The sequence below is a fragment of the Mesoplodon bidens genome, assembly GCF_964165515.1.
Source record: "Mesoplodon bidens genome assembly, chromosome: 4".
NCBI classification, from domain to species: Eukaryota; Metazoa; Chordata; class Mammalia; order Artiodactyla; family Ziphiidae; genus Mesoplodon; species Mesoplodon bidens.
The window spans coordinates 161,564,991-161,592,529 of record NC_138160.1 but is presented as its reverse complement, the minus strand read 5'-3'; the positions used below and the strand labels follow the sequence as shown (position 1 = coordinate 161,592,529).

General features: G+C 46.5%; 1 protein-coding gene across 1 annotated transcript in view; it reads left to right on the top strand.

Moving 5' to 3' along the window:
- The window catches only part of DOCK2 (dedicator of cytokinesis 2), a 416,115-nt gene that overhangs the window by 361,572 nt on the left and 27,004 nt on the right, over window positions 1–27,539 (top strand). Inside the window, exons 35-41 of the mRNA XM_081230991.1 lie at window positions 6,052–6,208; window positions 9,296–9,336; window positions 13,906–13,996; window positions 14,625–14,744; window positions 18,964–19,053; window positions 20,637–20,741; window positions 23,042–23,183. Of these exons, the coding sequence (XP_081087117.1) occupies window positions 6,052–6,208; window positions 9,296–9,336; window positions 13,906–13,996; window positions 14,625–14,744; window positions 18,964–19,053; window positions 20,637–20,741; window positions 23,042–23,183 (746 nt within the window). The remainder of the gene's footprint in view (window positions 1–6,051; window positions 6,209–9,295; window positions 9,337–13,905; window positions 13,997–14,624; window positions 14,745–18,963; window positions 19,054–20,636; window positions 20,742–23,041; window positions 23,184–27,539) is intronic.

Here is a 27,539-nt window from a genome sequence, read left to right as displayed (position 1 = left end):
CCCAGTATTGTCTCATTTAGTTACGTTTTCTCTGTTTGATCCCATTTCACATAGGTGGCCCCCAAAGCTCAGGGAAATGTCTTGTCTGAGGAAACTAGGCCAAGCTAGTCAAGTGGACAAGCTGGGACTGAACCCAGCTCTGCTGGACTCCAGCGCACAGGCCTGGTGAGGCAGTGGGCAGTGGGTAGCACCCAGGAGCACTGGCCTCGGACTCAGGACACTGTGTTGTTTTAACAGCTCATTGAGATGTAATTCACCTACCATACAGTTCACCTAAAGTGTACAATTCAATGGCTTTCAGTATATTCACAGAGCTGTGCAACCATTACCGCAGTCAATTGTAGAACATTTTTGTTACCTCCCGAAAGAAAGCCCATACCCCTTAGCCATCATCCCCTCCCCTTCTCTGGGGTTTCTATGGATGTGTCTATTCTGGACATTACATACAAATAGAATCATACGATATATGGTCCTTTGTGACTGGCTTCTTTCTCATAACATGTTCTCGGGGTTCACCCATGCTGTAACACGTGTCAGTATTTCACTTATTTTTATTGCCGAATAATATTTCACTGTTTGGAAATACCCCATTTTGTTTATTCATTCATCAGCAGTTGGATTTTTAGACTGTCTCCATTTTGGGCTATCAGGAATGATGCTACTTTGAGCATTCATTTACAAATTTTTGTGTGGACACATGTTTACAGTCCTCTCGGGTGTATTAACTAGGAGTGGGATTGCTGGGTCATATGGCAACTCTGTATGTAACCTTTTGAGGAACCATCAGACTGTTTTCCAAAGTGACTATACCAGTTACCTTCCTACCAGCAACGTACAAGGGTTCCAATTTCTCCACATCCTTCTGAGCACTTGTTAATATCCATCTTACTGATTATAGCCATCCTATAATCAGTGTGAAATGAAATCTCATTGTCACTTCAGTTTGCATTTCCTACATGGCTAATGATGTTGAGCATCTTTTCATGTGCATATTGGCCATTAATATATCGTTGGAGGAAGTCACTGGATTTCCATCTTGATTCCAGCACTTAGCAGCTGCACAACTTTGGACCAATCATGCAACATCTTTGGCTTCAATGTGCCCACCTGTAAAATGGGGATAATAAGCCTCCTATGGTTATACTGAAGAGTGAATAACTATAAAACATGTGCACACAGCAGGTCGAAGCTCAGGAAATGTCCTTTGATCCCTCACCTAACTCCCAGTTTCTATCTTTGACACCATGATAAGAGTGAGGACTTCTCCCAAGGTTCAGGAATGTGACTCACACATCCCAAATTCCCTCTTAATTGTAGGTTCCCTGATTTGTATGATTCTCTGATATATATCTGATCTTGAATTCTTTCCCCAGTCCTCTTGGAATATTTTAACTTTAACAACAAAAAGCAGACTGAAGGTCTTGCTCTGACCCTCACAATGACCCTCTCTCCCCTGCCCAGCGGGCAGAGCCCAGTGGACAGAGTTGAGTCCCAGGCAGCACCGTCCCAGCTGCCCTCGCCCCCTCCTGTCACTGTGCACAACCATCACTAAACACCTAGAAAGCAAAGGCCACTGGGCTAGCCGAGAAACCCATCATCTGCTCCTCGGGTAGGTATCGAGACTGATTGTCCAGTGGGGAGATGACATTTTGCCTGAGTTAATGTTTTTCTTAAAGCTCAAGAAAGGAAAAATCTAAATATTGACCAGAAGTGAAACCAGGGCTGGTGCTGGCAGTTTCCATTTTTATAAGCGGATGGGGCCCTGCGGCCAGTCTTCAGATGATCAGCAGGATTTTCAAATCCTTCCTGAGCGATTATTTATAAAAGGAGTCCTTAGAGGTCCAGGAAATTAAAAACAGCTCATTATGTTTCTCCTGAAACAGAGGCGTGAATGATTTTTGCAAAATGAATCAAGCCCACCCAACCTGAAGAGTCAGGACCCCGTCAGAACATCCAGGGGCCAAGTCCCTGCTCCTTCCTTCCTTCTGACTTCCTGAGCCTCAGTTTCCTTATCTGCAAATTGAGGATAAAAATACCATCCAACTCCTAGAGTTTTTATTGAGAATAAACAAGACACATCATGAAAAGTGCTTAGCACAGTTTGTGACACCTTGTAGGTAATCTGGAAATAGTAGTTATTATTATCGTTGATCAGGTGGATATTGATGTGATTATTTGAAGCCATGAGCCTACCTATCATTCCTCTTCCAGACTGGTGAACCTCAGCTCCTCTAACCCTCTTCCCAGCCCCTCATTCAGGGCCTCCACTGATACATAGGGCCCACTCTGGGCAGACCCAGTTCTGTGGGCACATGGCTGGGTAACTGGATGGTGTTTTTGTGAATCGAGCAGGGCTTCCCTTCTGGTGGCAGCTGAAGCCCTGCATCAAGGCACGAGGGTTAGGGCATGAAGTGGTGCTGCACTGCAGTATTCACGTGCTCTCATGCAGTGCACAGCCTTACACGGCATCCCGCGCCTCCCCATCCTTAGAACTCTCCTTGGAGCCCGCTCGCATTAGTCCACACCTGTCTTAAAGTGAGAGTCCCATACTGAATGGAGTAATGAGACACATTCTACCCTCCTGTATTCCATCTGCCTGGGAACATTTCTAAAAGTGGCACGGGGGCTGGAAACCTGAAAGGGACAGAGAAGGTGTGTTCTGGAGCCCAGATCCCACTCAGACCAGTTCAGTTGAAAGGGAACCTGTCATGAGAAGCACACAATACATAGTTTTTAAAGGAATGAATGAGAAGTCCAGTTCCATAAGCACTGACAAAGGTGTGGGTCAGGGATCCCTCCCTCTGAAGGCCTCCCATACTGAATGCAGGTCTATTCGAGGGAGGTGTGACCTCCCTCCAGCCCCACCAAGGCAGGAGCATAGATGCGGAGTGGCCAGTGTTCTGACATCCCTCCTTCGACCGAGTGAGGGACTATTGAATCACTTTGAGAGCCTCCCAGCTCTTTTTCATTGCCACTTCCATTCCACTGTTGGGCTCAAAGGAGAGGAACAGCTGTGTGACCTTGGCAGGATGGAGATTAGAACTCAGCCCCATGGGCCTCGAGCCTAGCCTACAAATTGAGGGTGATAACACTGCCTACCTCAAGAAGATTATGTGAGTGTTAAACAAGATGATCAGTAAAACCAGCTTAGCACAGCATCTGGAACACAGGTACTCAATAAATGATAGTATCATGTATTACAGTTAGTTTTTACTTCTATATCCACTTCCACTGCTAGACGGTGAACTCCTGGAGGTCAGTCAATTGCTAGTTCTGAGATCTCTGGATCCCTAGTTCCCAGAAGAGTACATGTTGAGTGCACAGATAGGTGGTGGACGGATGGGTGATTTCAAACCAATCTGCCCATCTACCTCTCCAACCCTAGACCATAGGACGGTTTTCTTACCTTACGGCTAAGAAATAGATTAAGAAAGCCAAGACTTTGTTTTTCTAAACACTTGCTTCCCAAAGGACCAACCATATAGCATCACCCGGGAGCCTGTTAAAATGTAGAATCTCAGGCCTTACCCCAAACCTGCTGAATCAGAATCAATGAACGCAGTGCCCAGGTGATTCCCATGCACACTGAAGTCCGCAAAGCAGCAGACAAAACCAATTGTTCTTAATATTGGCTGTACATTGGAATCACCTGGAGAACTGAAAAAATAAAATACTGCTTCCTGGCTCCCATCCCCAAAGATACAAAGACATTGACCTAGAGTGGAGATTGAGCTTTGGAAAAGCTCCCCTTGTGATTCTACCATGTGACCAGGGCAGAGAGCCACTGGTCTGGCCACGCTCAGGCCCTCAGATGCCTTCTACCTGGGAGGCTGTGAGAAACCACACCCCAAACGCTGGGACGAAGTTTCATTGCATTGTCATTAAGACGGAAAGCAAGGCTGGAAGTGACCATCGCAGAAGGAGTTAGGCACAGCTGATGACTGAGCCAGACAGGCCTAAATCACAGGGCAGTTTGCATCTCTCCTTGAGAGCCGGGAACAGGTGCTTCTCCCATGGCGAAGATGGATTTGTCTGATCACAGCCACAGTTCGAGACATCGCGTCCTTGCAGCGTGGCTTGGCTTCTGGGCAGAATGACCCTCCAGACTCCTTGCCTTCCTCACCTTCCCCCTCTTAGGAGCTCTTGGGACTTATAAACTGCTATGGGCAGAGTAGGCAGAAACAGACGCAGCCTGGGAAATGCTTGTCTACTCAAGATGCCTGAGAACACACCACAGTGTTTCTCTGCAGAAAATACTGACCCGTGATTGTCTTGATTCCCAAGGTCACCGCTGACTATCGGAATGATGCTGGGAAGGACATTTAACTTCTCTGGGCCTTGATTACCTCATGTGCAAAATGAGGGGAATAATTTTTACTTACCAGAATGACTGTGATCATTTCTTTAGAAAAAGTGATTAGACAATGTCTGGTGGAGAATAAGTGATTAAGAAGTAGTCATTAACTAAAATTTTAATCCATCTGTCTCTCCCTACCTAGCCTGTGGGCTGCTTGAGGGTAGGCGTGATCCTTTTTATATTTCTGTTTTTGTTTTTTTTTTTTATCTTTCTCCCCATCCCCGCCCTACACAATGCCTGGAATAGTGCCTAGCAACTGATAGGTACTTAAGGAATGTCACTATTTTCATTTTTGTTTTTAAAATTTAGAATATTATTATTACAACAAATGTTGTAAATTGTTCAAATACTATATGCACATTTCAGTTGAAAAATGAACATTGTCCTCCTCTATTCCCCCACCTAGACCCCTTGCCAGAAGCAACGTGCATTTAGTTTGGTGTTTATCCTTCCTGACCATATCTGTCACATTCATAAACACACAGAGGCACATAAAAGTAGACACACACAGGGACTTCCCTGGCAGTGCAGTGGTTAAGAATCCGCCTGCCAATGCAGGGGACACAGGTTCGATCCCTGGTCCGGGAAGATCCCACATGCCGCGGAGCAACTACTGAGCCTGTGCTCTAGAGCCCGCGAGCCACAACTACTGAAGCCTGCTCGCCTAGAGCCTGTGCTCCACAACAAGAGAAGCCCCTGCTCGCCACAACTAGAGAAAGCCCGCGTGCAGCAATGAAGACCCAACACAGCCAAAAATAAATAACTAAATAAAATAAAATTCTTTAAAAGTAGGCATGAACTTCCACTCACATATAGCATTTGGTGGTTGAGAGCAGATGCTGGAGCCAGACTGTTGTTATTTACCAACCGTGTGACCTTGGACAAGTTAGTTGACCTCTCTGTGCATTAATTTCACCATCTGCAAACATCTTATATCTTATCTCATAAGACTGTGATGGGAGATTAAATGAGGTAACATTTCTAAGACGTTTAGAATAATGCCTGGGACGTGGTAGGTTCTTTGTGAGTTGGTTAAATAGAACATAAGTATTGTTCTGAGACTCACTTTTCTCAACTATACATTTTACAGAGCTTTTTGTTTCAAAACATATTGATCTCATACTTTTTAATGACTTTGTAGAGTCACATTTTGTGAATATGCTTTAATTGGACATTTAAGATAGTTCCAACTATTTCACTATTAGACACAATTTGTACGTACTGTAAATATATCCTTACATACTTCTGGGATTATTTCTGTAAAATAGATTCCCCAAAGTAGAATTATTGGATCAAAGGATATGTACTTTTACAATTTTTACAGATATTGTGAAAATTGCTGCCCCCAAAAGTTGTACTGATTTACTCCCAATGTGGGTCTGTAAAGGTGACCATTTCTCCACACCACCGCCCACACTAGAAATTTATTTTTATTTTTTCTCATTTTGATGGTGGGGAAAAAGTTACTTTCTACACTATATGGGCAAATCAGTGTATAAATGAGTTAAGTGATTGAATAAAGGAACAAAATGAGCCAATGAGCCAGGGGAACTTGGATACACCGGTTTGTTTGGCTTGTTCTCCACCCTTCCCGAGCCCCGCCCCCGACTCGCAGCCCCGCCCCCAACCCCCGACCCCGAGCACGCTCTTTCTCCCTTGGCCTCGAGCTCACTGCCCTCCCGTCTGTGCCGCAGCCTGATGGAGTGTGCTGCAGAACACCCAACTATCTACAAGTCCGTGGAGAACTTTGTGAACCTGGTCAAAGGCCTCCTGGAGAAGCTGCTGGATTACCGGGGCGTGATGACGGACGAGAGCAAAGACAACCGCATGAGCTGCACCGTGAACCTGCTGGTATGTGCGCGGCTCTCCCCATTTTGAGTCAGATCGGAGTCTTGGGAGCAGGTCTGGCTTTGGGTTCCACTATGGCTCTGGATAGGGAAGCAGCACTAAGGGCTTTAGAAATCAGACAAACGTGAGGGTGTCCTTGCCCTGACATCTGCTAGCTCTGTGTCTTGAAGTCAATCATTTCACGTTCCCTGTGCCTCAGTTTATCATATATATGAAATGGGAATGACTATAGTTGGCTCTCCCCATCCAAGGGTTCGGCATTTGCTGATCCAACTAAAGGTTGAAAATAATCAGGAAAAAGAATTCCACAAAGTTCCAAAAAGCAAAACTTGAATTTGCCGCATGCTGGCCACTATTTACGTAGCATTTACATTGGATTTACAGCTCTTTACATAGCATTTACATTGTTTAAGTAATTATAAGTAATCTAGAGGTGATTTAAAGTATATGGATGTGCGTAGGTTATATGCAAATTCTACGCCATTGTATTTAAGGCACTTGAGCATTCTCAGACTTTGGTGTCTGTGGGGGTCCTGGGACCAACCCCCTGCAGCTGCCAGGGGATGACAGTATTTCCTTTAGCACTTAATACACAAAGAAGGAAGGTGGCAGTATAAAGAAGTTAAGAGTATGAGCTTTAGAGTCACACAGGCTATGGGTTCTCATCCTACCTCTGATAATTAATAGACTACACTAGTCAAGAAAGTTTTCTAAAGGTTTAGTTTGCTTATCTGCTCCATGGTGAAAATAATCGTGCCTATTTCGTAGGTTGCGCAGTCCTGACCCATGGTTAAATGCTCACTGTGTGTTTGTTTCCTTCTCTTACAGAACGAAGTAATACTGATAACTAGTATTTATAGAAAATTACTATGGGATAGGCTAACCAGAGCAGCTAGTTCCAAACCCAGACTCTTCACCCCTGTACCACACGACCTGCCATTGGCCAGCTCCCAAATAGTCTCCCTTCAGATGTACCGTGATGTGCTTATGAGACAGCTGGTAGCAGCCACAGTGCTTTATACTCACCATGCCAGCCCACCCTAAAGTGGTTAAAATGAATAAAGTTCACCAAAAGACCATGTGGCATCTATCACCTCAATGCCCCTGCCATTCCCAGTGTTCCAGAAATATAAATCCTGTCCCCAAAGTTCTGTTGTGTGTCTTCTGTTTACCCTAAGTGGACTCTTTTTTTTTTTTTAATTCTATAGTTAAAATACACTTCCTCTTCAGTGATTTGAAAATGACTAACGTATCTGTAATGAATGCTGAAGTCATTACAATTCAGCAACATTATGTTAAAATGTATTATTATTGGGCTTCCCTGGTGGCGCAGTGGTTGAGAGTCCGCCTGCCGGTGCAGGGGACACGGGTTCGTGCCCCGGTCCGGGAAGATCCCACATGCCGCGGAGCGGCTGGGCCCGTGAGCCATGGCTGCTGAGGCAGCGCGTCCGGAACCTGTGCTCCGCAACGGGAGAGGCCACAACAGTGAGAGGCCCGTGTACAGCAAAAAAAAAAAAAAAAATTATTATTATTTATTTTTTTTGAATTTTTGAATTTTATTTTATCTTTTTATACAGCGGGTTCTCATTAGTGATCCATTTTATACATATTAGTGTATACATGTCAATCCCAATCTCCCAATTCATCACACCACCACCACCCTCCCCCGCCACTTTGCCCCCTTGGTGTCCGTATGCTTGTTCTCTACATCTGTGTCTTTTCAATGTCTGCCCTGCAAACCGGTTCATCTGTACCATTTTTCTAGGTTCCCTAAGTGGACTCTTTTTAAACAGCCCAGATATTGCCACTGATTTTCTGAAATGCTAAGGGGAGTTTAAAACTCCTGATTACAGGGCTTCCCTGGTGGCACAGTGGTTGAGAGTCCGCCTGCCGAAGCAGGGGACACGGGTTCGTGCCCCGGTCCGGGAGGATCCCACATGCCGCAGAGCGGCTGGGCCTGTGAGCTATGGCCGCTGAGCCTGCGCGTCCGGAGCCTGTTGCTCCGCAACGGGAGAGGCCACAACGGTGAGATGCCCGCGTACCACAAAAACAACAACAACAACAACAACAACAAAAAACCCTCCTGATTACAGCAGAAAGGAATTCATTGCTAATAACTCCACAAGGCCCAATTTACATAAAGAGCACGGACAGGGGTTTTCCAGGAGTATAGCAGTTTCTCTCTTTGGAGAGTTAGAAGTTGGTTGAAGAAACTGACCTTCAACTGTCAGAATCTGACCTGGGAGAAAGTTGGGACAGGCAGGTCTCTAAGCAGTTAGACTCTGCTAGATTTTGGTGTGTGGCTTAAACATGGTATCAGGGAGAAGAACAGGATGGGGTGGGTGTGTCTGCAGGTCTAGTATGGCTCTGCCACCCACTGACTATGCCCTGGAACACCTGGAACGCATCACCTCGCCCTCTCGGAGCCTCAGGTGCACATGAGTGCCTTGAATTAAACCTGGGTTTTCTCAAAGTGTGGCTCAAGGATTGGGTCCTGACCTCCTGGCTCAAAATCTGTAAGGACTTGTTTTAAAATGCACAGGATTCCAGGACAACTACTGGTCTACGTGAGCCCTGAGCTGGAATAGGTATTGCCAGACTTAAATGTTTTTGACTGTGGAATCTCAGCATAACTTCGGATAGTTCTATACTATCAGAAGTTATGATCTGTTATCATCACTGGGATCTGTTGTGATTACTATTACTCTATTGCTATTACTCTGATTCCAACTCAGTTCTGCCTGAGTGCAAGATCTGGGCTTTTAAAGATCAAGCTGGACTGCCTTTCATAGTAGACTTTGTCAAAGTAAACGGCCTCAATCTTGGCATCCCTCAGTGCAGCAAATAGCTGGATTGCACCCCCCGATGTGATGGCTGAGATACTTCCTCTGTCCCTTTATAGTCTAAGGATCAGGGGAGTGACTTTCAAGGCAGAATAAGCTGTTTGATGCATTCAGGAAAGTAAATTTCTTGCTCCCATCTCGCCCAGGTAGTACATAGCAATTTCCTCTCATCTTCATCACAGTGCCCTCCACCCCTGCTGCTCTGCAAAGAAAAAAACCTCATCACTGTTTTTCCTCCCTTATCTAGAATTTCTACAAAGATAATAATCGGGAAGAGATGTACATAAGGTAAGATTTTTGTTTTCTGAAACCCAGGCCTGCTGTGTCACTCTCCCGCTCAATATCCATCGATGGCTCCCCGCTGCCTTTAGCATAGAGTTTAAGCATATCTTGTTGACATTCAGACCCTCTTTGTTCTGATTCCTAACAATCTCCCCAGATTCAACTCCTTCTATCTCCTACAATCAGCCCCCCAAATCCACTTGGAGTTCTCTGACCTGCCATGCTGTTTTGCTGTGGATTGAGCTGGTGAATTGCACGTGCGTTTGTTACAAGAATGGCATGCGAAGCCCTAGTCCAGGGTTGGTAGTTAGAACATCCGCCAGCCCAGCTTTGAAGGGAAAAAAATACCAAGATGCATGATGCCCGCTTCTTTGTAGGCATTTAAAAGATATGTATTTGAACATCATATGAAGGATGTGGGGGGGACATTCGGCTGAAGCAAAGAACCCCTTGCCAGTGTGTCTCAGACTCTCATTTTTTTCCTCCAAAGTTTTTTTTTTATTGGTACTTTTACTCATTACAAAAATAATACATACTGGGCTTCCCTGGTGGCGCAGTGGTTGAGAGTCCGCCTGCTGATGCAGGGCACACGGGTTCGTGCCCCGGTCCAGGAAGATCCCACATGCCGCGGAGCAGCTAGGCCTGTGAGCCATGGCCGCTGAGCCTGCGCGTCCAGAGCCCGTGCTCCACAACGGGAGAGGCCACAACTGTGAGAGGCCCGCATACGGCAAACAAACAAACAAACAAAAACAAAAAGCATAGTTATTACCAAAAATACCTCATAAAATACAGACAGCCAAAACAAAAAATGAAATAAACTCCCATAATCTATACATATTCCCAGACCTTTTTATATTTATGTTTAGATATAGATCAAATTCTATGCATGCCTAGTTTCTGCAGAAATGGGATCATATTGCTCATAATTTATTCTTTGCTTGACAAGAATTCCATGTCAACAGAAGTATTTCAACTTAATTTTTAATGAAACTATAAAATTCCCTTTCCAGAATATACCATAATTTATATAGCCAATCCTATGTTGTTGAATATTTAGGTTGTTGCCAACTTTTTTCTATCATAAATAGCACAATGACAAAATTCTTGGACATATATATATCTTTATGCATCTCCTTATGAGACGAAAGCCTGCAAAGTGGCGTTGACTGTAAGGTTAACGACCAAGGCCCTTTCAAGGCTTTTGACACATTCTGTCAAAGACCAGAGACTCCAAGTCCAAATTCACTCTGCAAAATACTGCAAATATTTTTAGGTACTTTGTTTAGCATTATTCCAGAAATAAGAACTATCATTTGGAAAAAAGATAATTCCATAGGTTGTCCTGAGCTTGGTTAGTATTTATAACATCACTAGACGTGACTTATTGTAGTAGCATGGGGCTTTGGATCCAAAGGGCCTGGGAGGCTTTACCTTTTTTCCTCTGTGACCCTGGATAAATCACTCAGTATCTTCGGGCTGAGGTTTCCCCATGTAGAATGTTTCCATTCTGTTCTGAGGATTAAATGAGATGCTACAGGTAAAGTGCCTGGCACATGGTTCTCTCCCCCAACATCTTTTCTTTTCTTCCCATTTTAGAAACACAGATGGGGAATCCCAGATTTCCATAAGTTTTGGAGTTGTGAATCCTATAGTAATCTAGGAAGCTTCCACGTTTGCCTAAACCAGACGTTGTAAACAGAATATAGTATGAAAATCTGTCCTATTTGGCAGGCGTAGTATTTAGAAACATTTTTAATTGGTTGCCAAATTTTAAAATTCTAGAGATGTTACATAAAAATCAAAATTTCCCTCTTCTGAAAAACTCAGAAGGTATGGCAACACTGGGCCCTCATCCTGTCCTGACGACCACTGCCTAGGCTAGGTGGTAGTGGCCCCTTCAGATGGGGGCAGGAGGGCTCTGGTCATGACATCGTTTCCATTCCCCATTGAACTTCATCCCATCCACCTCACTCAAGCTGCCCTCCTGGCATCCGTTTGCATTGAGATCCCTAGTCGGGCCCATCAGGGTGTCTTCCATTGGGCTCTGTAGTTGAGCACCAAACCCTTGAGTTGACAAAGGATAGGAGGGGGTGCCTTGTCCAATTACGGAGTTGAAAGCAGCAGGGAAGCTCTCCCTCTGACTCTCTTCAAGCTTTTTGGACCCAGGCATCAGGAACCTAAGAGACCAAGGCCAGGCAGGTGGAGATAAGACAGGATTTGACCATGTACGCAGGGGGCTTTAAAGGTTGACCGCAGCCTCAACACTTCTTACACACACACACCACGTGGAGTTTTCCTGAAAGCTCTATTGATCAGCAGAAAGTTAAGGCAGCAAGAGTGACTGTAGAGGCAGAAATAGCCGGTGTCAGAACCTGGTTCTAGGGCTTCCCTGGTGGCGCAGTGGTTGAGAGTCCGCCTGCCGATGCAGGGGACGCGGGTTCGTGCCCCGGTCTGGGAGGATCCCACATGCCGCAGAGCAGCTGGGCCCTGGGCCCGTGAGCCATGGCCGCTGAGCCTGCGCGTCTGGAGCCTGTGCTCCGCAGTGGGAGAGGCCGCAGCAGTGAGAGGCCCACGTACTGCATCAAACAAACAAACAAACAAACAAAAACCTGGTTCTGTTTATTTCTAGCTCTATCTACTCTAGTGTAGGTCTCAGTTTTCTTACCTATAAAAAAATTGTTGGGAGGATGAATTGATATAATATATAAAGCACCCATTAGTAGAATGAATAAACGAATGAAGAATCTCTCTGGGATGCTCCCCCACTCATCCTCTTACCTTGGGATCCCAGCCCAACTGTCACACTAGGGGAACCTTTCTAGAAGCCCTACCTGGATGAGTCCTGCTCTCATAGTACCATAGACCCCTCCTTCACAGCATTGATCACAGCTGTATTTTTGCAATTACTTAATTGATTGATGCCCGTCCCTTTTCCTAAATTATAAATCCCAAACCCTGAGAATGGCATCTGCTTTTGCCACCATTTATCTGTAATGCCTGGTACAGCCTGTGTGCCCAGTACAACTTTGCTGATTGAATAAATAAATGAGCAAAAGGTCACTAGCTCATTAGTTATCAGAAACCACTAATTGAACTTTCTTCCCCTTAAAATCTTTGGCAGTCCCTACCCTGAGTTCAGGCAGCCTCCATTTGGCCCTCTGGCCATGTGTTATGAGCCAGGGACATTAAGCTCTAGCTCCTTCTTGGGTGACATTCTAAGCAGAAAGCTTTCTTATAAAAGGAATCTAAGCCTGAGCATTGAGACTTGCTTTGAGTACAGATGCGTGAGAAGCCCTTTGTTCCCTGTAGTTAGATAGCCAAGGCAGCATATTGGCACGGTTACAGACAGCGCCCTTCCTCTTGGAGGAGGGACCAAGGGCATCACATCACAGCCTCTTCCCTTCACCACATTACTAAGAGCTGGGTTTAAATAAACGCTCCCGATGACATGCAAGTCACCAAAGCAGTGGGGTTTTTTTTGGCTCTGGATTCTGTTTCCAGCAGTGGCAGGAGGGAATGTTTTGTAGAAGAACGTGGTTCACAAGGATAATAGATAATAGCTGTCACTGCTCAGCACTGGCTACGGGCTAATCACTTTCGGTGCATACTCACATTTATTAGCAGCAGTGCAGGCTGTCATTGACAGAGCCTTTTATACATGATCTGCTTGTCCCTTTATAGGCCCAGCAACTCTATAGGTAGGTTCTGTGAGCACTGCCATTTTACAGATGAGCAAAACTAAGGCGCAGAAAAGTGAATTCACTGCCCCTTAATACTTACTATGTATCAGGTAATTGACCTAAGCTCCCTTCCTTTGTTCTTGTCCTGTTCTTAACACCTTTCAACTGTAGACTCATTCTACGATTCAGCCCTGGATTGTCACATTGGAAAAGTGTGGGAGATGGGAATGTGATTACAGTTGAATAGTAGGTTCTCTCTGCTGACAGCTCCAGGCCTCCACGTGAATATCCAGTCTCTAGCCCCTGGTCCACGTCCTTTTCTTATCAGAAAATTCAGTTCCTTTACATCTAGAGAGCATTGAAGAGAGGGTAGGAGTTGCCCTTTACAGTGCTGTGGCTTGTCCATGCCCTTGGAGTCGTACAATGATTAGAGCATAGGCTCTGAAGGCAGTTAGACTGGGATCACGTCCCAGTTCTTCATTAGCACGTGACCTCTGACAAGCTATTCATTTCTCCTTCCCTGATTTCCCTTACTTGTTGTATTGCATGGGGTAGAGTCTTCAGTATCAAGTTGAATACTGGCTGGAATGTTACCTAACTTCTCCAGGCCAGAATTTTCTTAGCTGTAAATGAGAATTCTCAATGGACCTATTTTACAGGATTGTCAGACAGATTAAATAATCTGAGGCATTTAAAATACTTAGCATGATTCCCGTCATACACTAAATGCCCCACGAGTGCTAGGTGCTATCATTGTCATCCATGCGAGTCTGGATAGAGGGAATGGAGGACTCCCTTGTGACTCCAAGAGGTACCCAGTTGTTCCTTCTGGCCTGGCCCTACCACCTGCCTGCTTATTATTGCACCTGGTGATTTAGCATATTTCCCCAAACAGGTACCTGTACAAACTCCGCGACCTTCACCTGGACTGTGACAATTACACAGAGGCTGCCTATACACTCCTTCTCCACACCTGGCTTCTCAAGGTACTGCCTTTCCAGTAAAGGGGATTCATGCTGGGATCCCCATGGAGCCCTCACAGCAAGTTGAAGAGTTAAGAAGAAAAAGAAAAAGAGTTAGCCAAATAAATTTTGTTTTGTTCTGTGTCCCCAAATTCTTAACCTGGCAGGTTACTTTTCTGCACTGCTTTGTCTGGTCACATAAGGTTTCTAGTGACCTTCACGTTCAGCAGCAACAACACCCGAGATACGTCTTGCAGTTTTACATAACATTCCAACTGTTTTATATAACATCCAAACATCAACTGTAAATCATTAGCATGCCCTGTGAGCTGTTTTTCTTCTCTTGAAAGTGCTGCTGGAGCAGGACAAAGTCTGAAAGATTTCCTTTGGCTTTTGAAGTGCTGAGACCATGTCTTGCAGGGTTTCAGAGAAAAATCCTACAAGCCATTCACATGAGCCAATGGAGAGTCAAATAAGTGTAACTCCACAGAAATGAGGAGGCGCTTCCCGTGGAAACTGCAGACCAGCATCTCTCTGATGGACACTCAGGGCGACAAGGAGGCCAGCAGGGGTGTTTGCAGGGCTTCCTCCCACTCCTCAGCAGTAGGGGAGACACCTGCCCCAGGTGACTGTGTGTGTCCTCTCTCCGCAGTGGTCAGATGAACAGTGTGCGTCGCAGGTCATGCAGACAGGCCAGCAGCACTCCCAGACCCACCGACAGCTGAAGGAGACGCTCTATGAGATCATCATAGGCTACTTTGACAAAGGAAAGGTAATTGGTCCCTGCCCTTCCTCTCTCCGTGGAAACCCTAGCTACGAGAAAGGACCGTTCTCTCCCATATTTTACACCCAATCCATCTGCAGGTCTGGTCAGCTCTCCCGCCCGACCCTAAGTCTGATCACTTCTCTCCATCTCCATTCCTTCCACTTCCATTCAAGGCACCAACACTGCTCACCTGGATACTCAGTGAATCCTAAGCAATCTCCCTGCATCCTCTGTTCCCCCCAACAGATCATCCTGCATATGGGAAACGGTGATCATAAAACATGCATTGGATCACGCCATTGTCCTGCTTACAGTCATCTCAAATGGCTCTCCCAGTCCACATAGAACAAATTACACAATCCCTCCCATGACCCAGGAGGCCCCACATGAGCTGTCCCCTGACTACTTCTCTCATTTCATCTCTGCCAGGCTCCCTTTTGCTCACATGCTCTATGCCAAGCTCTTTTCCATCTCAGGGCCTTTGCACTTGCTTTTCACAGCTTAGAACATTTCTCCTCCATATCTTACCATGGCCAGCTCCCTCTCACAGCTCAGGGTTTTGCCCAAGCAAAGGATGTCATGTCCTGAAGGAGGCCTCCCCAGACCACCTGAGACACAGCAGCACTCCTGCCCCGAGCCACTCTTACTGACTTATCTTCAAAGTACTTACCACTATCAGACATGACCTTGATCATTTTGTTTTTACTTGCTCATGTCTGGCTCCCCACTTTAGAAGGCCATGAGCACAGAGACTTGCCTTGTCCACTGCTCAGTGCCCCGTAGCTAGCACAGAGCCTTACATATGGGGCCCAGTAGATATATATTGAATAACTTAATTAACTGAATGTATGAATGACATCATGGTACCATCATTGATCTCTAAACAGCAAGAACAGGGTGTTTTGTTAGGTTAGGTCTGGAGGTTGGCCAGACCTGCTACTGCCCATCGTCCAGTCTCCAGCAGACCTTCAGGAAACACCAACCCAAATGCTGTAGGAAACGTAGCATGGTGGTTAAGTGCTCAGGCTCTGGGTTTCAAGCCTCGTTCCTCTACCACCCACAATCTCCTTGGCCTTTCAGAGATTCCAACTCCCCATCCATAATAGTGGGACATTAACAGTACGTACTTCCTAGTTGCATCGTGAAAATTAGGTGAGAAAATGCATGTAGAGCACCTAACAGAGGACCTGGTACGTAGTAGCAGCTTGTTAAATTTTAATTGTCATCATTATTACCTACTCTGCCCTCGAGGCCCCAGTTGACTGGCCGCTTCCTCTGTCAAGTTTTTCTTGAGTCCTCCAGCTTCCGTACACCTCTGCCTCTGCTCTGAACGGCAAGGCCTCTTACAGTTCATCAAGACACAATTTAATACTTAATTTTGGCCTGATCTGTCACTGCAGTTCATTGCATCTGTCTTAGTCTGATCTTCCCCCCTTCCCTGGAAAGATAAAATGAGGTAATGTCTGTGGAAGGGCTTATAAATTCCCAGGAGTTGAGCAGTTGGAGGACACTGTCTTCATAATTTACAATTATAAGCCTCTTGAGGGCAGAGGCTCTGCCATCCCTGGAACCTCCTGTCCTGCTGACTTGATGTCAGAGCTTACTCTTGGTTTATGAGCTGACGCTAAGTCGGTCACAGTGTGAAAGCCCCAAAAGGACATGTCAAGCCTTGTCCTCTGCCAGCTAGCCAGTTCAACCCACTCTGCGCTGAGCAGAGAGGGAAAAGGCATAATCCCCAGTGTCAAGGGGCTTATTATCTAGTGGGCAAAGCAGACATACCGATTATCATCTTTCTTTGCACACAACCCTTTGGTGTTGTGCAATAACGGGGGAAGGAGGCGGGAACAGGGTGGTATTAAAGTACTTTGGGAGCAGAGAGGAGGGGGCGGATGGGTATAGCTCACCCTGAAAGCCACTGCTGTCGTAGCTTCTAGAATGAAGCCCAAACTCTTTAGCATCCCTTTAACTTCCTTGCCGCATATCTCCCCTCATGGAGACTCACTGATCTAGACACACACAATGACTTTCTACTCCATAAGTCCATCTGTCATTACCTGGTGGACTCCTCTATATCCCTCAAAACCCAACTAGTACATCTGTTTATGTGTGTTCTTTACCCACTTCTATTTCATGAAAGCAGAGACTGTGTCTTGGCCATTTTTATCACTGTTCCGTCAGTGTATACCATGCCCAGAAGCCAGCAGATGCTCAGTAACTAATGTATGAGACTCAAGGATCAGGGACTGTCAGAGGTCTTAGTGACCACATGGACAGACCTGAAGGAAATTCCAGGTATCTGACTCCCTGCCTGTCCCCCTCCTTGGTCCCTTAGTGATCTCTTAACACTTGGGGAGAGTATTTCTGGCATATTATGGTGGGAAGTTGGCAAAGACCTCCACTTGAGCTAAACAGTCCCCTGGCCCGGCCTGGGGGTTTTAAAGAAAGCCCCAGGGACTTTCCTGGTGGCACAGTGGTTGAGAATCCGCCTGCCAGTGCAGGGTACACGGGTTCAATCCCGCCTGCCAGTGCAGGGTACACGGGTTCGATCCCGCCTGCCAGTGCAGGGTACACGGGAAGATCCCACATGCGGTGGAGCAGCTAAGCCCGTGTGCCACAACTACCGAGCCTGCGCTCTAGAGCCCTTGAGCCACGACTACTGAGCCCACGCACCACAACTACTGAAGCCCACATGCCTAGAGCCTGTGCTCCGCAACAAGAGAAGCCACCGCAGTGAGAAGCCCGCGCACTGCAACAAAGAGTAGCCCCCTCTCACCGCAATTAGGGAAAACCCACGCGCAGCAACAAAGACACAACGCAGCCAAAAATAAAATTAAAAAAAAAAGCCTCAGCCCAGCCTGGTCTGTGGACTTGATTCCTCTTGGCACATAAAGCATTTTTATGCTGCTCACTAAGCTGTCCATGGGTTTACAGCCATGGCTCCTCCACCCAGCACTTGCCTTTATTTATTTTTATGCTTGGATGCAGAGAGAGCACTTTTGCGACAAAGCACACACTGTGTTTTGGCAACCTCGCCTCTCTCCTCCCCCACCTCCCCCAGCTTTTCCATTAAGGTGCATCTTCCATTTTAAACCAAATGTGAAATGTAATGGGTGTCCCTTGAGATTGCCAGAGATCTCCAGCCCACCCAGCACCTCCCTCTGCCTCTCTGCAGAGGTTGCTGACCCTTTGATCAAGGATGGAATGATAATCTATTGGTTTCAGTCAAAACGGAGCAGATGAAAAGGATCCCCTCTGTCCAGAGTTTGTTTTTCAGAATTTTTTTTTAAGATGGAAAAGACCTATTTAAAAAAAGTTTTCATCACTCTTTTTCATGCTGCCCCCTGCACACTCACCCTAAATAACACCGTTAAGAAGTGATGGGTATAAAGTTCCATTTACGCAAGATGAATAAATTCTAGACATCTTCTGTACAACATTGGGCCTATAGTTAACAATTCTGTACTGTGCATTTAAAAATCTGTTAAGTGGGTAGATCTCAGGTTGTGTCCTCACCACAATTTTCTTAAAAAGTGAGAGAAAGAGAGGGAGGGAGGGAGGAAGGGAGGGAGGGAAGAAAGTTGGCCAAAGGAAAAAAGAAAGTGACGGACTGGCAGAGTGGAAAGATCCTAAGAGCAAACATCAGGAGAACTGGATCTGACCTCAACGCTGTCCCTGGAAACTCGCTGCCCTCTTACTTCTTTGTGAACCATTTCTCTTTGGGAAATGGGGTTACCACCTCCCTGCCCCACCTGCACACAGGGAGCTGAGGCAGTCAAATGTTCATTTACTGAACACTTCAACTTCTAAGGGAGGGAATTAAGCACAAGGTCGAGGGTCACACTCAGGTGTGCATCCTGGCCCTGCTTTTGGTTGGGCATTTGACCTGGGGCAGATGCTCTGCTGATCTGAACCTCCATTTCTCACCTGGGAAATGCAGATGCTACTAGTCACCTCTCAGGGTGGTTGTGAAGATCCCGAGAGCATGTAAATAAGTACTCAGCCTCGTCTGCGGGTGTTCCATTATTTATCACGAAACTAGGGTGAGAGGCAGAGGGTAGGTCTGCTTCCTGGGAAACGCTCAGCTCCCTGGGTGTGGGACTGGGTCCGGGCCGGAGTAAGGCCCGTGGCTCAGTCCCAGGAGAGAGCTGCCCTGGTCCCTTCCTTAGCAAGGGCTCTGCAAGCCTGGAGGTCCCCCTAACCGTTGTCTCCACGACCTTCCTCGTAGATGTGGGAAGAGGCCATCAGTCTGTGCAAGGAGCTGGCGGAACAGTATGAGATGGAAATCTTTGACTATGAGCTGCTGAGCCAGAACCTGGTAAGCTGTCCCCAGGGGGAGCTGACTGCCCTGGAGGCTGGGTGCTCAGGGCCTCGGCTCAGCAGAGAGTCTGGGGAGAGGGGGAGGCGGGGCGGGAAGCCACATAGGGTTAGGACACCAGGAAAGGAATGGAAGTAAGGCCTGAGCTGAGCCAGGCTGTGCTGAGCTTCTCCCTCCCAGTTAGGAATATTTCCAAAGGGAGGTCTTCTGGGAAAACTCATCAGCTTCTCAGATGGAGCGTTAAGTACCTGCTTGGCGCTGGGGCTGCTGCTGTTGCCCACCCAGTAAACACTGTGCTACATTTGCAGGAAAATTCCCACAAATCGATAGGCCAATTAAATAAAAACGCAAATGCGTGCTTTCTGATTAACAGGTAAATCACATTAAAATGCTCCCCATCTGGCCATCCCCATTAGCTCCTCGAAGCTTGTGATTTGCTGGTGCCAGTGGAAAGTGGGGGGAAGCCAGCCTATCCTGCTTATGCTGCAGAGGCCAGGGCTTGGGGGTGGGAGTGACCCATGCAGGGAAAATGCAGAACTTTTTGGCTGCATCCCCCACTCTCTTCCCGCTGGCCTGAGAGCCAGGACCCCAGGGCCCCATCTGAGGCCATTTTGAGATGCCAGTCCAGCTGTTTGTAGGGAACAGTAAAACGAGAGTCAGAATGTTGGAAGAAGATTGATAGCTTTTTCTGGTGGGGGGATGGGCAAGGATTATAGTGTTCTAAGGTATGATGCAAACACACACACTACTTGCACCAAGAAACACTTATATCTACCTGAGTCTGTCCACATAGTTGTTTGTGGGTGTGGAGGCACGCACGCCTTCTAAATGTGTGCAGTGCACAGGCACACACAGAGCACACATCCGTGCACACACACGTACCCAGTATACGTTCATGCACATGCTGATGGGCATGCACATCCATGCACCAAGCCCACATCGCACAGGCTTCATGTCCAGGGCCTCACACATTTATCTTCCATGTTGTGTCCAGTTTAAGATGCACCATTCTATTTTACATGCCCCATCATGATTTCTCTCCAGTTAATAGCAATTGGGAGATGCCATTAGGTGTAAAGTAAAACACAAACTATTTTCAAAGACGTTAAAATATGAAAAACACACACCTCTTGGAATTGATGAAATATGTTAGGTGTGCATACACAGGAAGACATCTATATCCGGAAACACTTATCCATCCATAGGCCGTCACAAACACACTTCCAGTGAGAGTGGAGTGACGATGCTGCTGGGGGCTCTGAACAGCTGGCTGGATTCAGTTCTGTACTTCCTGGCTGCGCTGTGAGATACCATTTCTTTATCTGCAAAACAGAGATACCATTCCATGGGATTGTCATGAGGGCAATGCAAGTAAATGTGCTGGTGCAGGTAGAGTGATTAACAGGGTATCTGGTTACCGCTTTTACTGTTATGATTACAGACAGTTCCATGACTCTGCAAACATGTGCACTCAGCACATTGGTTCTGGTGGAATGATCCCATCTTAGCTGTGGCCTCTTGGAGTTGAATATGCCTTTAATACACATCTGTGTTGTCACAAGCTATGAGTTTTCTTCTTTCAGGTCCAGCAGGCAAAATTCTACGAAAACATCATGAAAATCCTCAGACCCAAGCCAGACTACTTTGCTGTGGGATACTACGGCCAGGGTTTCCCCTCCTTTCTCCGGGTAAGTCTGTGGGTGATGCAGACACAGGCCAGGGACCCGCGGCCTTGGCATCCCGGCTCTCCCTCTGTGCTTTGAGGCTCTGCTTGTGCTCAGAACCTGTGCCCTTCTCTGTCTGAACGCTGTCCCCACCTTCACACACTCCCCAATCCCCCTCCGTCATCAGCGCCTCAGCCGCCCACCCCCCGTGTTTCTCTACATACACAGCAACCAGAGCTGCCTTGTGAGGTAGTGAGCACCCCGTACTGGGAATGAGGTGCTCAGAGAGGCTGGGGGAGCTCTGCTACCCAGCAGGCCCTGCAGAGCACTGGTTCTCAGACCTTTTGGTCTCAGGGCCATTTTCTCTCTGAAAAATGGTCAAGGCCCCTGAAGAACTTCCGTATTTGTAGACTTTATCTGTCTACATTGACGATACTCAAAATTAAAGCTAAGAAGATTTTTAAATGCAGTTGTCCCTTGGTATCCACCAGGAGTTGGTTTCAGGACCCTCTGCAGGTACCAAAATCCAGTACTCAAGTCCCTTGTATAAAATAGTGTAGTATTTGCATATAACCTCCTAAGTGCTTTAAATCACCTCTAGACTACTTACAATACCAAATACAGTGTAAATGCTATGTAAATAGTTGCTGGAGTGCAGCAAGTTCAAGTTTTGCCTTTTGGAACTTTCTGGATTTTTTTTTCAAATATTTTTGATACACGGTTGAATCCGTGCATTAAGAACCTGAAGACACGGAGGATAAACTGTATCAATTTATTTAAAAATAAGAAGAATAAACCCATCATATGTTAACATAAATTAGATCTTTATGAAAATGGTTATATTTTCCAATAAAAAATTAGTGCAAAGAGTGAGATTGTTTCATATTTTTGCAAATCTCTTAAATATCTAGATTAAGAGAAGGCAGCTTAGATTCTTATATCTGCTTCTGCATTCAATCTGTTGTGATACCACACATCATGCAGCCTTAAATGTATACTCATGAGAGAATGAGAGTGAAAAAGGAAAATGGCTGTTGTGATGAAAAGAGTTTTAATCTTGTGAGGCCCTGACGGGGTCTTGGGGACCCTTAGGGATCCCTGGAGCACAGTGTCACTGCTGTTTTCCTGGATTATTGATTCATCATGGAGAGAGTTGCGTTAGGTCAGCAGAAGGCTTCCCTTCTGGTCTCTGAGTCTGTGGTTCAATCCTGAGGTCAGGGAGATACAAAAGAAACCTGACCTCACCTGATTGAGTCTCGTCAAGGAGATAAACCACTCACCATTACCAATCGGTGTGGCAGTCAGGGTGGCCCTCTGGAGAGAGCTGCAGGGGGGGAGCTAGTGAAGTTTTCCTGTGTGGAATAGAGATGACTTCCCACACCTGATCCTGCGTCACACACCCCTAGGGAACTTGTTAAAAGTTCATGTTCCTGGGTCCCACTCCCACAGACTCCATTTCAGCAGGTCTGGAGTGAGGCCCGAGAATCTGAACTTCTAGAAGGCTCCTAGGCTTTTGTGATGAGAGGCCAGGTTTGGAAACACTGATATATAAAGGTCAGTGGCAGACATGGGTTTGGACAGAAGAATTGAGGGGCCATTAGAGGCAGCACAGTGGCACAGATATGGTCTAAAACAGGGTTTCTCACCTTCAGCTTTCTGGACATTTTAGACCAGCTAACTCTTAGCTGTGAGGGCCTGTCCTGTGCATTGAAGGATGTTTAGCAGCATCCTGGGCCTCTACCCACTAGGTTCCAGTAGTGGCCCTCTCTGGAGCTGTGACAACCAAAAAATGTTTCCAGGCATAGCCAGCATCCCTTAGGAGGCAAAGTCACCCCCTGTTTGAAAACTACCAGTCTAAAAGAAGCTAACATGGTCAAGGAACAATAAAGAGTGTGTTTCCATGGATCCAAGTGATGAAGGACCTGAATGCTGGTCCCTTCCAGCCCACAGGTCCAGCCCACATGGTCCATTAAAGGCAGGAGGGAAACTTGATGGTCATGTAAATGGGAGAGTGGGTGTGACACAGTGAAAGCTGAGTGAGGAATTACTCTGGAAGCTGCACATAAGATTGTTTGAAGAAAAAGTTCTCAGCATGCATGATCTCCTCTCCCTTTAGAACCCATCTTTTTAAAGAAGTGGTGCGTCTAGCTAGAAGGTCAGTGACTTGAGCTCTTCCTTTCTTTCCCTTGGGGAGAAACAGAGAGTGGAGAGATCTATAGAAGGTCACCACCGCCCTGTGCTCATGACAAGCCTCCCAGCTTTGCTTGAACCATCTCCTCCAAGCCTGGGCCCTGGGATCTCTGATGGGTGTCATTTCTCTTCAGAACAAAGTGTTCATCTACCGAGGGAAGGAGTATGAGCGAAGAGAAGATTTCCAGATGCAGCTGATGAGCCAGTTCCCCAACGCAGAGAAGATGAACACAACCTCTGCCCCCGGGGATGATGTGAAGAATGCCCCAGGCCAGTGTATCCTTAAAGAATGCCCCAGCCAAGGGCCAGGGGTGGGCAGCAGCCCTGCCGGGACTTCAGTCCACAGAGCCCCGTCTTAGAGCTCAGAACTCCTGCCAGAATCATTGCAGTGGTGCCAATATTAGTGTCCAGTGTGGGATCCAAAAAGAACCCATCTCAGGAAACTCTAAATGTTGCATTCATTGATACATTCACTCACTCACTCATTCCTTCATTCTTGTGATGAGTACTACCAGCCCTGACTCTGCCAAGCCTTGTGCAAGGCATTGGAGACTACACTCACAAAGTGGTTCTACCTCCAGGGAGCTTTCAGTCTAGCAAGTAAAAGACGTTGAACAGCTAATTGCATTGTTAAATATGCATTTAGAAAAATGTGATCAATGCTAAAAGAAAGCCCTTCAGCTTGCCGTGATTGGGAGGGCAGGGAACGCTTCCTTGAGGAAGGCGATGTTGAAGGTGAGTAATGAGCCAGAGGTTAGTGGGAGGTGGGAAGAATGTCCCAGACAGAGGGAAGAACCATCATCTGCAAAAGCAAAGGTTCCAAGAACTGAAATGGTGCCCCATTGCCCTTATAATAAAATCAAAACTGACCAAGGCCTGCAAGGCTGTCTGTCCATCATCTGACCCCTTCCTGTGTCTCCCATGTCATCGCCCCCGACTCTTCCTTCCCTTTCTCTCTGGCCACACAGATCTTGTCTCTGTTCCTTAAACACACCCAGCTTGTTCCAGCCTCTGGGCCTGTGCATTTTCTCTTCCCTCTGCTTGGAATGCCTTTCCCCCAGCTCCTTTGTCACCCATCAGATCCTAACTCAGTGTCACCTCCCACAAGAGGCCTTCCCTGGTCACCCTATCGGAAGGCTTCTGGACTCTGTTATCTCAAACCCTGTTTGTTTGCTTTAGAGAATTGATCTCAATCTGTCGTTATCTGTTGTGCTTTCAAAGATAGAACTAGAACAGAAGCTCTGGGAGGGCAGAGACCTGCACTGCCTTGCTCACTGCAGTAATCCCCAAAGCCAACTCTCAGAAAATACTTGCTGGTTAACAGAAAGAGAAAGAAAACAAGAGAGAAGGAAAAAGAAAGAGGAGATAGATAGAGAAAGGAAGGAGGGAGGGAGGCACCGATGGAGCCAGCTCTCTGGAGCACACAGAAGGCCAAGGTGACAGGAGACGGTGCTAGTGAGGTTGGGTAGAGCCTGCTGGAAATGGGCTCCATTGCAGCAAAGCATAATGTTCATAAGGCCAGTTCTGATGCTGGGCTGGGTCAGGGCTCGGGGGGTCAGAGAGGGTACAGACCCAAGGATAAGGCAGACAGCTGAGCGATGCGGGAGGGGGTACGTTAACCTAGCCTGGCTCCTGTGTTGCACCCTGTAGCACAAATTAAGTTACATCCTTTAAAACGGGGCTGACAGATCGCATGGCCGGTCTGCTAAGTCTGCCCAACCTTAATCCACATATTCTCCCCTCGGGTGATAAATATGCATCTGTAACCTTTTCGTTGTGCTCGCCTGCCTTTCAGGCCTGCTCGACTATGGTTGTTTGCAGGAGGAAATGCAACCGGTGGTGGGCCTGGCTGGTTACAAATGGGAGTTTGGTTATAGGCGAGACATGGGATTAGTACTAAGGCCCTTCTAAGTGGATATCCTGGTGTTGAACAACTCTGTGACCTTTTTTTTTTTTTTGCGGTACGCGGGCCTCTCACTGTTGTGGCCTCTCCCGTTGCGGAGCACAGGCTCCGGATGCGCAGGCTCAGCGGCCATGGCTCACGGGCCCAGCTGCTCCGTGGCATGTGGGATCTTCCCAGACCGGGGCACGAACCCGTGTCCCCTGCATCGGCAGGCGGACTCTCAACCACTGCGCCACCAGGGAAGCCCCTCTGTGACCTTTTAACTCGTGGTGGGAGGGGAGAACCCGTGTGACTGGGCCACGTCATTATACACAGGCTTGATGCAGCTCCAGGAACCAGGTAGAAAAGGGAAAGCGGGAGGGCTGACATCTGCTAAATACCCTCTTCATGCCACACATGAGACTGAGTGTCCTGTAACTACTTTTTCTAATCCCCATACCACCCTCTTAGGTGGGTATTGATTTTCCCTATTTCATAGAGAAGGAACATACAGAGCAGAGAGGTAAGGTGGTTTGCCTAGGGTTACCAAGCTAGTTAATGACGGAGTTGAGATTTGAACCCCAAGATCTGTCTCAAAGTCTGCATTCTTTCTGTAATGCCCTTGTTTTGTTTAAGATGAATGAACAGAATGTTCTTTATTAACTATTGTAACATGATAGCGTACCAGGCATTTTCATGCCTTGTTTCATCTTTATCCTCATAGTAATCCTGTGAGTTGGGTAGTATTACTCTGCATTTTGCAAATAAGAAAACTGAGGCTCAAGAAAATGTAAGCAGCTTACACCAGGTCCCAGGAATTGATGGAACTAGGATTTGAACTCGGGTCGGATTTTTGCCAAAATCTAAGCTCTTAAGGCTCTGTTCTCTTGCCTTTACGTGTTGCAAAGCTGACAAGCAGTTTGAAAAGGGGACAGATCTCATGTCTTCTCACTTAGGTATCCAAGTCGTGGAAGACATTTGAAAGCAAAGGTCTCTTTGTTGGGTGTCTCCTGTCCCCCGCCCTCTCCTCTGGCTAGACCTTGGGGCTACAGTTCCATGTATAGATTCAACATGGTTCCATGCATACATTCAACACATGGTGAGAGAGTCAAGCCATGCATCCTGCTGGATGTGATCGGAGGGCTCTGATGTCACTGGCTTCTCCAGGACAGGTCTGGATTCTTCTCTTGGTCCAAGTCCAATTGCTAAGATCAGTAGACATGGTTTAGAACCTACTTTAAAACAGGGGTTGGCAGACTTCTCTGTAAAGGACCAGATAGGACATATTTTAGTCTCTGTGGGCCATGTGCCTCTGTCACAATTACTCAACTCTGCTGTGGTGGGAGAGCAGCCGTAGGTAGTACATAAATGGACGGGTATGACTGTGCCCCGATAAAACTATATTTATGAACACCGAAATTTGAATTTAATATATTTTCACACGTCACATAATACTCTTTTTTTCAAATATTTTAAAATATAAAAAGTATTCTTAGCTGTGAGCCATACAAGAACAGGCAGTGAGCAGGATTTGACCCGAGGGCCATAGTTTGCCAGTCCTGCTCTAGACTTAATCCAGGGTGATTTCCCTCCCAGAGAAGGCTGTTTGCTATTTGACTTGAGAAGGAAGGTAGTTTTCCTGATTATGGAAATCCTTCCAGTGAGGTTTATTCATTTGTGTTAAGTATTGCTTGCTCTTGCCCTCTCCTCTGTGTGCGTGTGTGTGTGTGTGTGTGTGTGTGTGTGTCTGTCTGTCTGTCTGTGTCTCTCTGTCTCTCTCTGAGGCACTCTCATTTAATGTGGAAATACTCTTAAAAGATAAAACAGTTAAAGCCCCAAGACATTAGTATGAAGTGAACTTATTGGGGGAGGGGAATTAAATTTAACTTGGAATTATATTTTGGCCATTTCTTATGTGTGAAAGAGCCCTAGCCTCTGCATCAGAAAGCTCACAGTCTGGTGGGGAAGCAACAGAAGGGAGAAGAGAGGGAGCTGGAGAGATAAGAGTCCTAAGTACAGATGCATTGCTTTGGAGGGTCAGGAAGGAAAAGGACACCTGGATGAGGATAGATTGAATGTTCATGGAGCTATGGGGAAATAGTCCAAACAAAGGGAACAGTATAGTCTGTTGGATACTCAGAGATAACGGTGGGAAATGAGTTGGAATCATATTAGAATATCTGAATACTCCATATTCAAATACTGGCATTTTTGAATTCCAACAAGAGGAGTCTGTGTTTCCTTAGTTGGCAGAAGTGTCAGGCTTAGGGGAAGAGTGTTTGGAGTTACGGTGGTCATCAGGTAGAATAGAGGGATGAGAGTACTTGGATACCTGAAGAAGAGAGATGGGTAAAGAAGCCATGGAAGGTAGGGAAAGGGAAGTAAGGTCCAGGGATGGGACCAGTGACTACTGACCTTGTTTATTTGGCTTGCCATATTATTGATTTACAATGAATAAAGGTCTAGAATAGGCATGACAGAGATCTGGCACACATGGTGCCTCTTCTGTATCCTGTGCCCATGGCAGGCATCACTAATCGATCATGGAACTCTTTCCCACTGAGCCTGGACATGGCCTTACATTCCTGCCCCAGACAGTTACTCTCAAACTTTCAGAGTTGGAGTACAAAATGAATGTATTTGCCTTCTCTAAATCAGTGCTTCTCAAACTGGAGCGTGCATATGAATCACCTGAGTATCTTATAAAATACAGACTCTGATTCAGTAGGTCTGAGGTGGGACCTGAGATT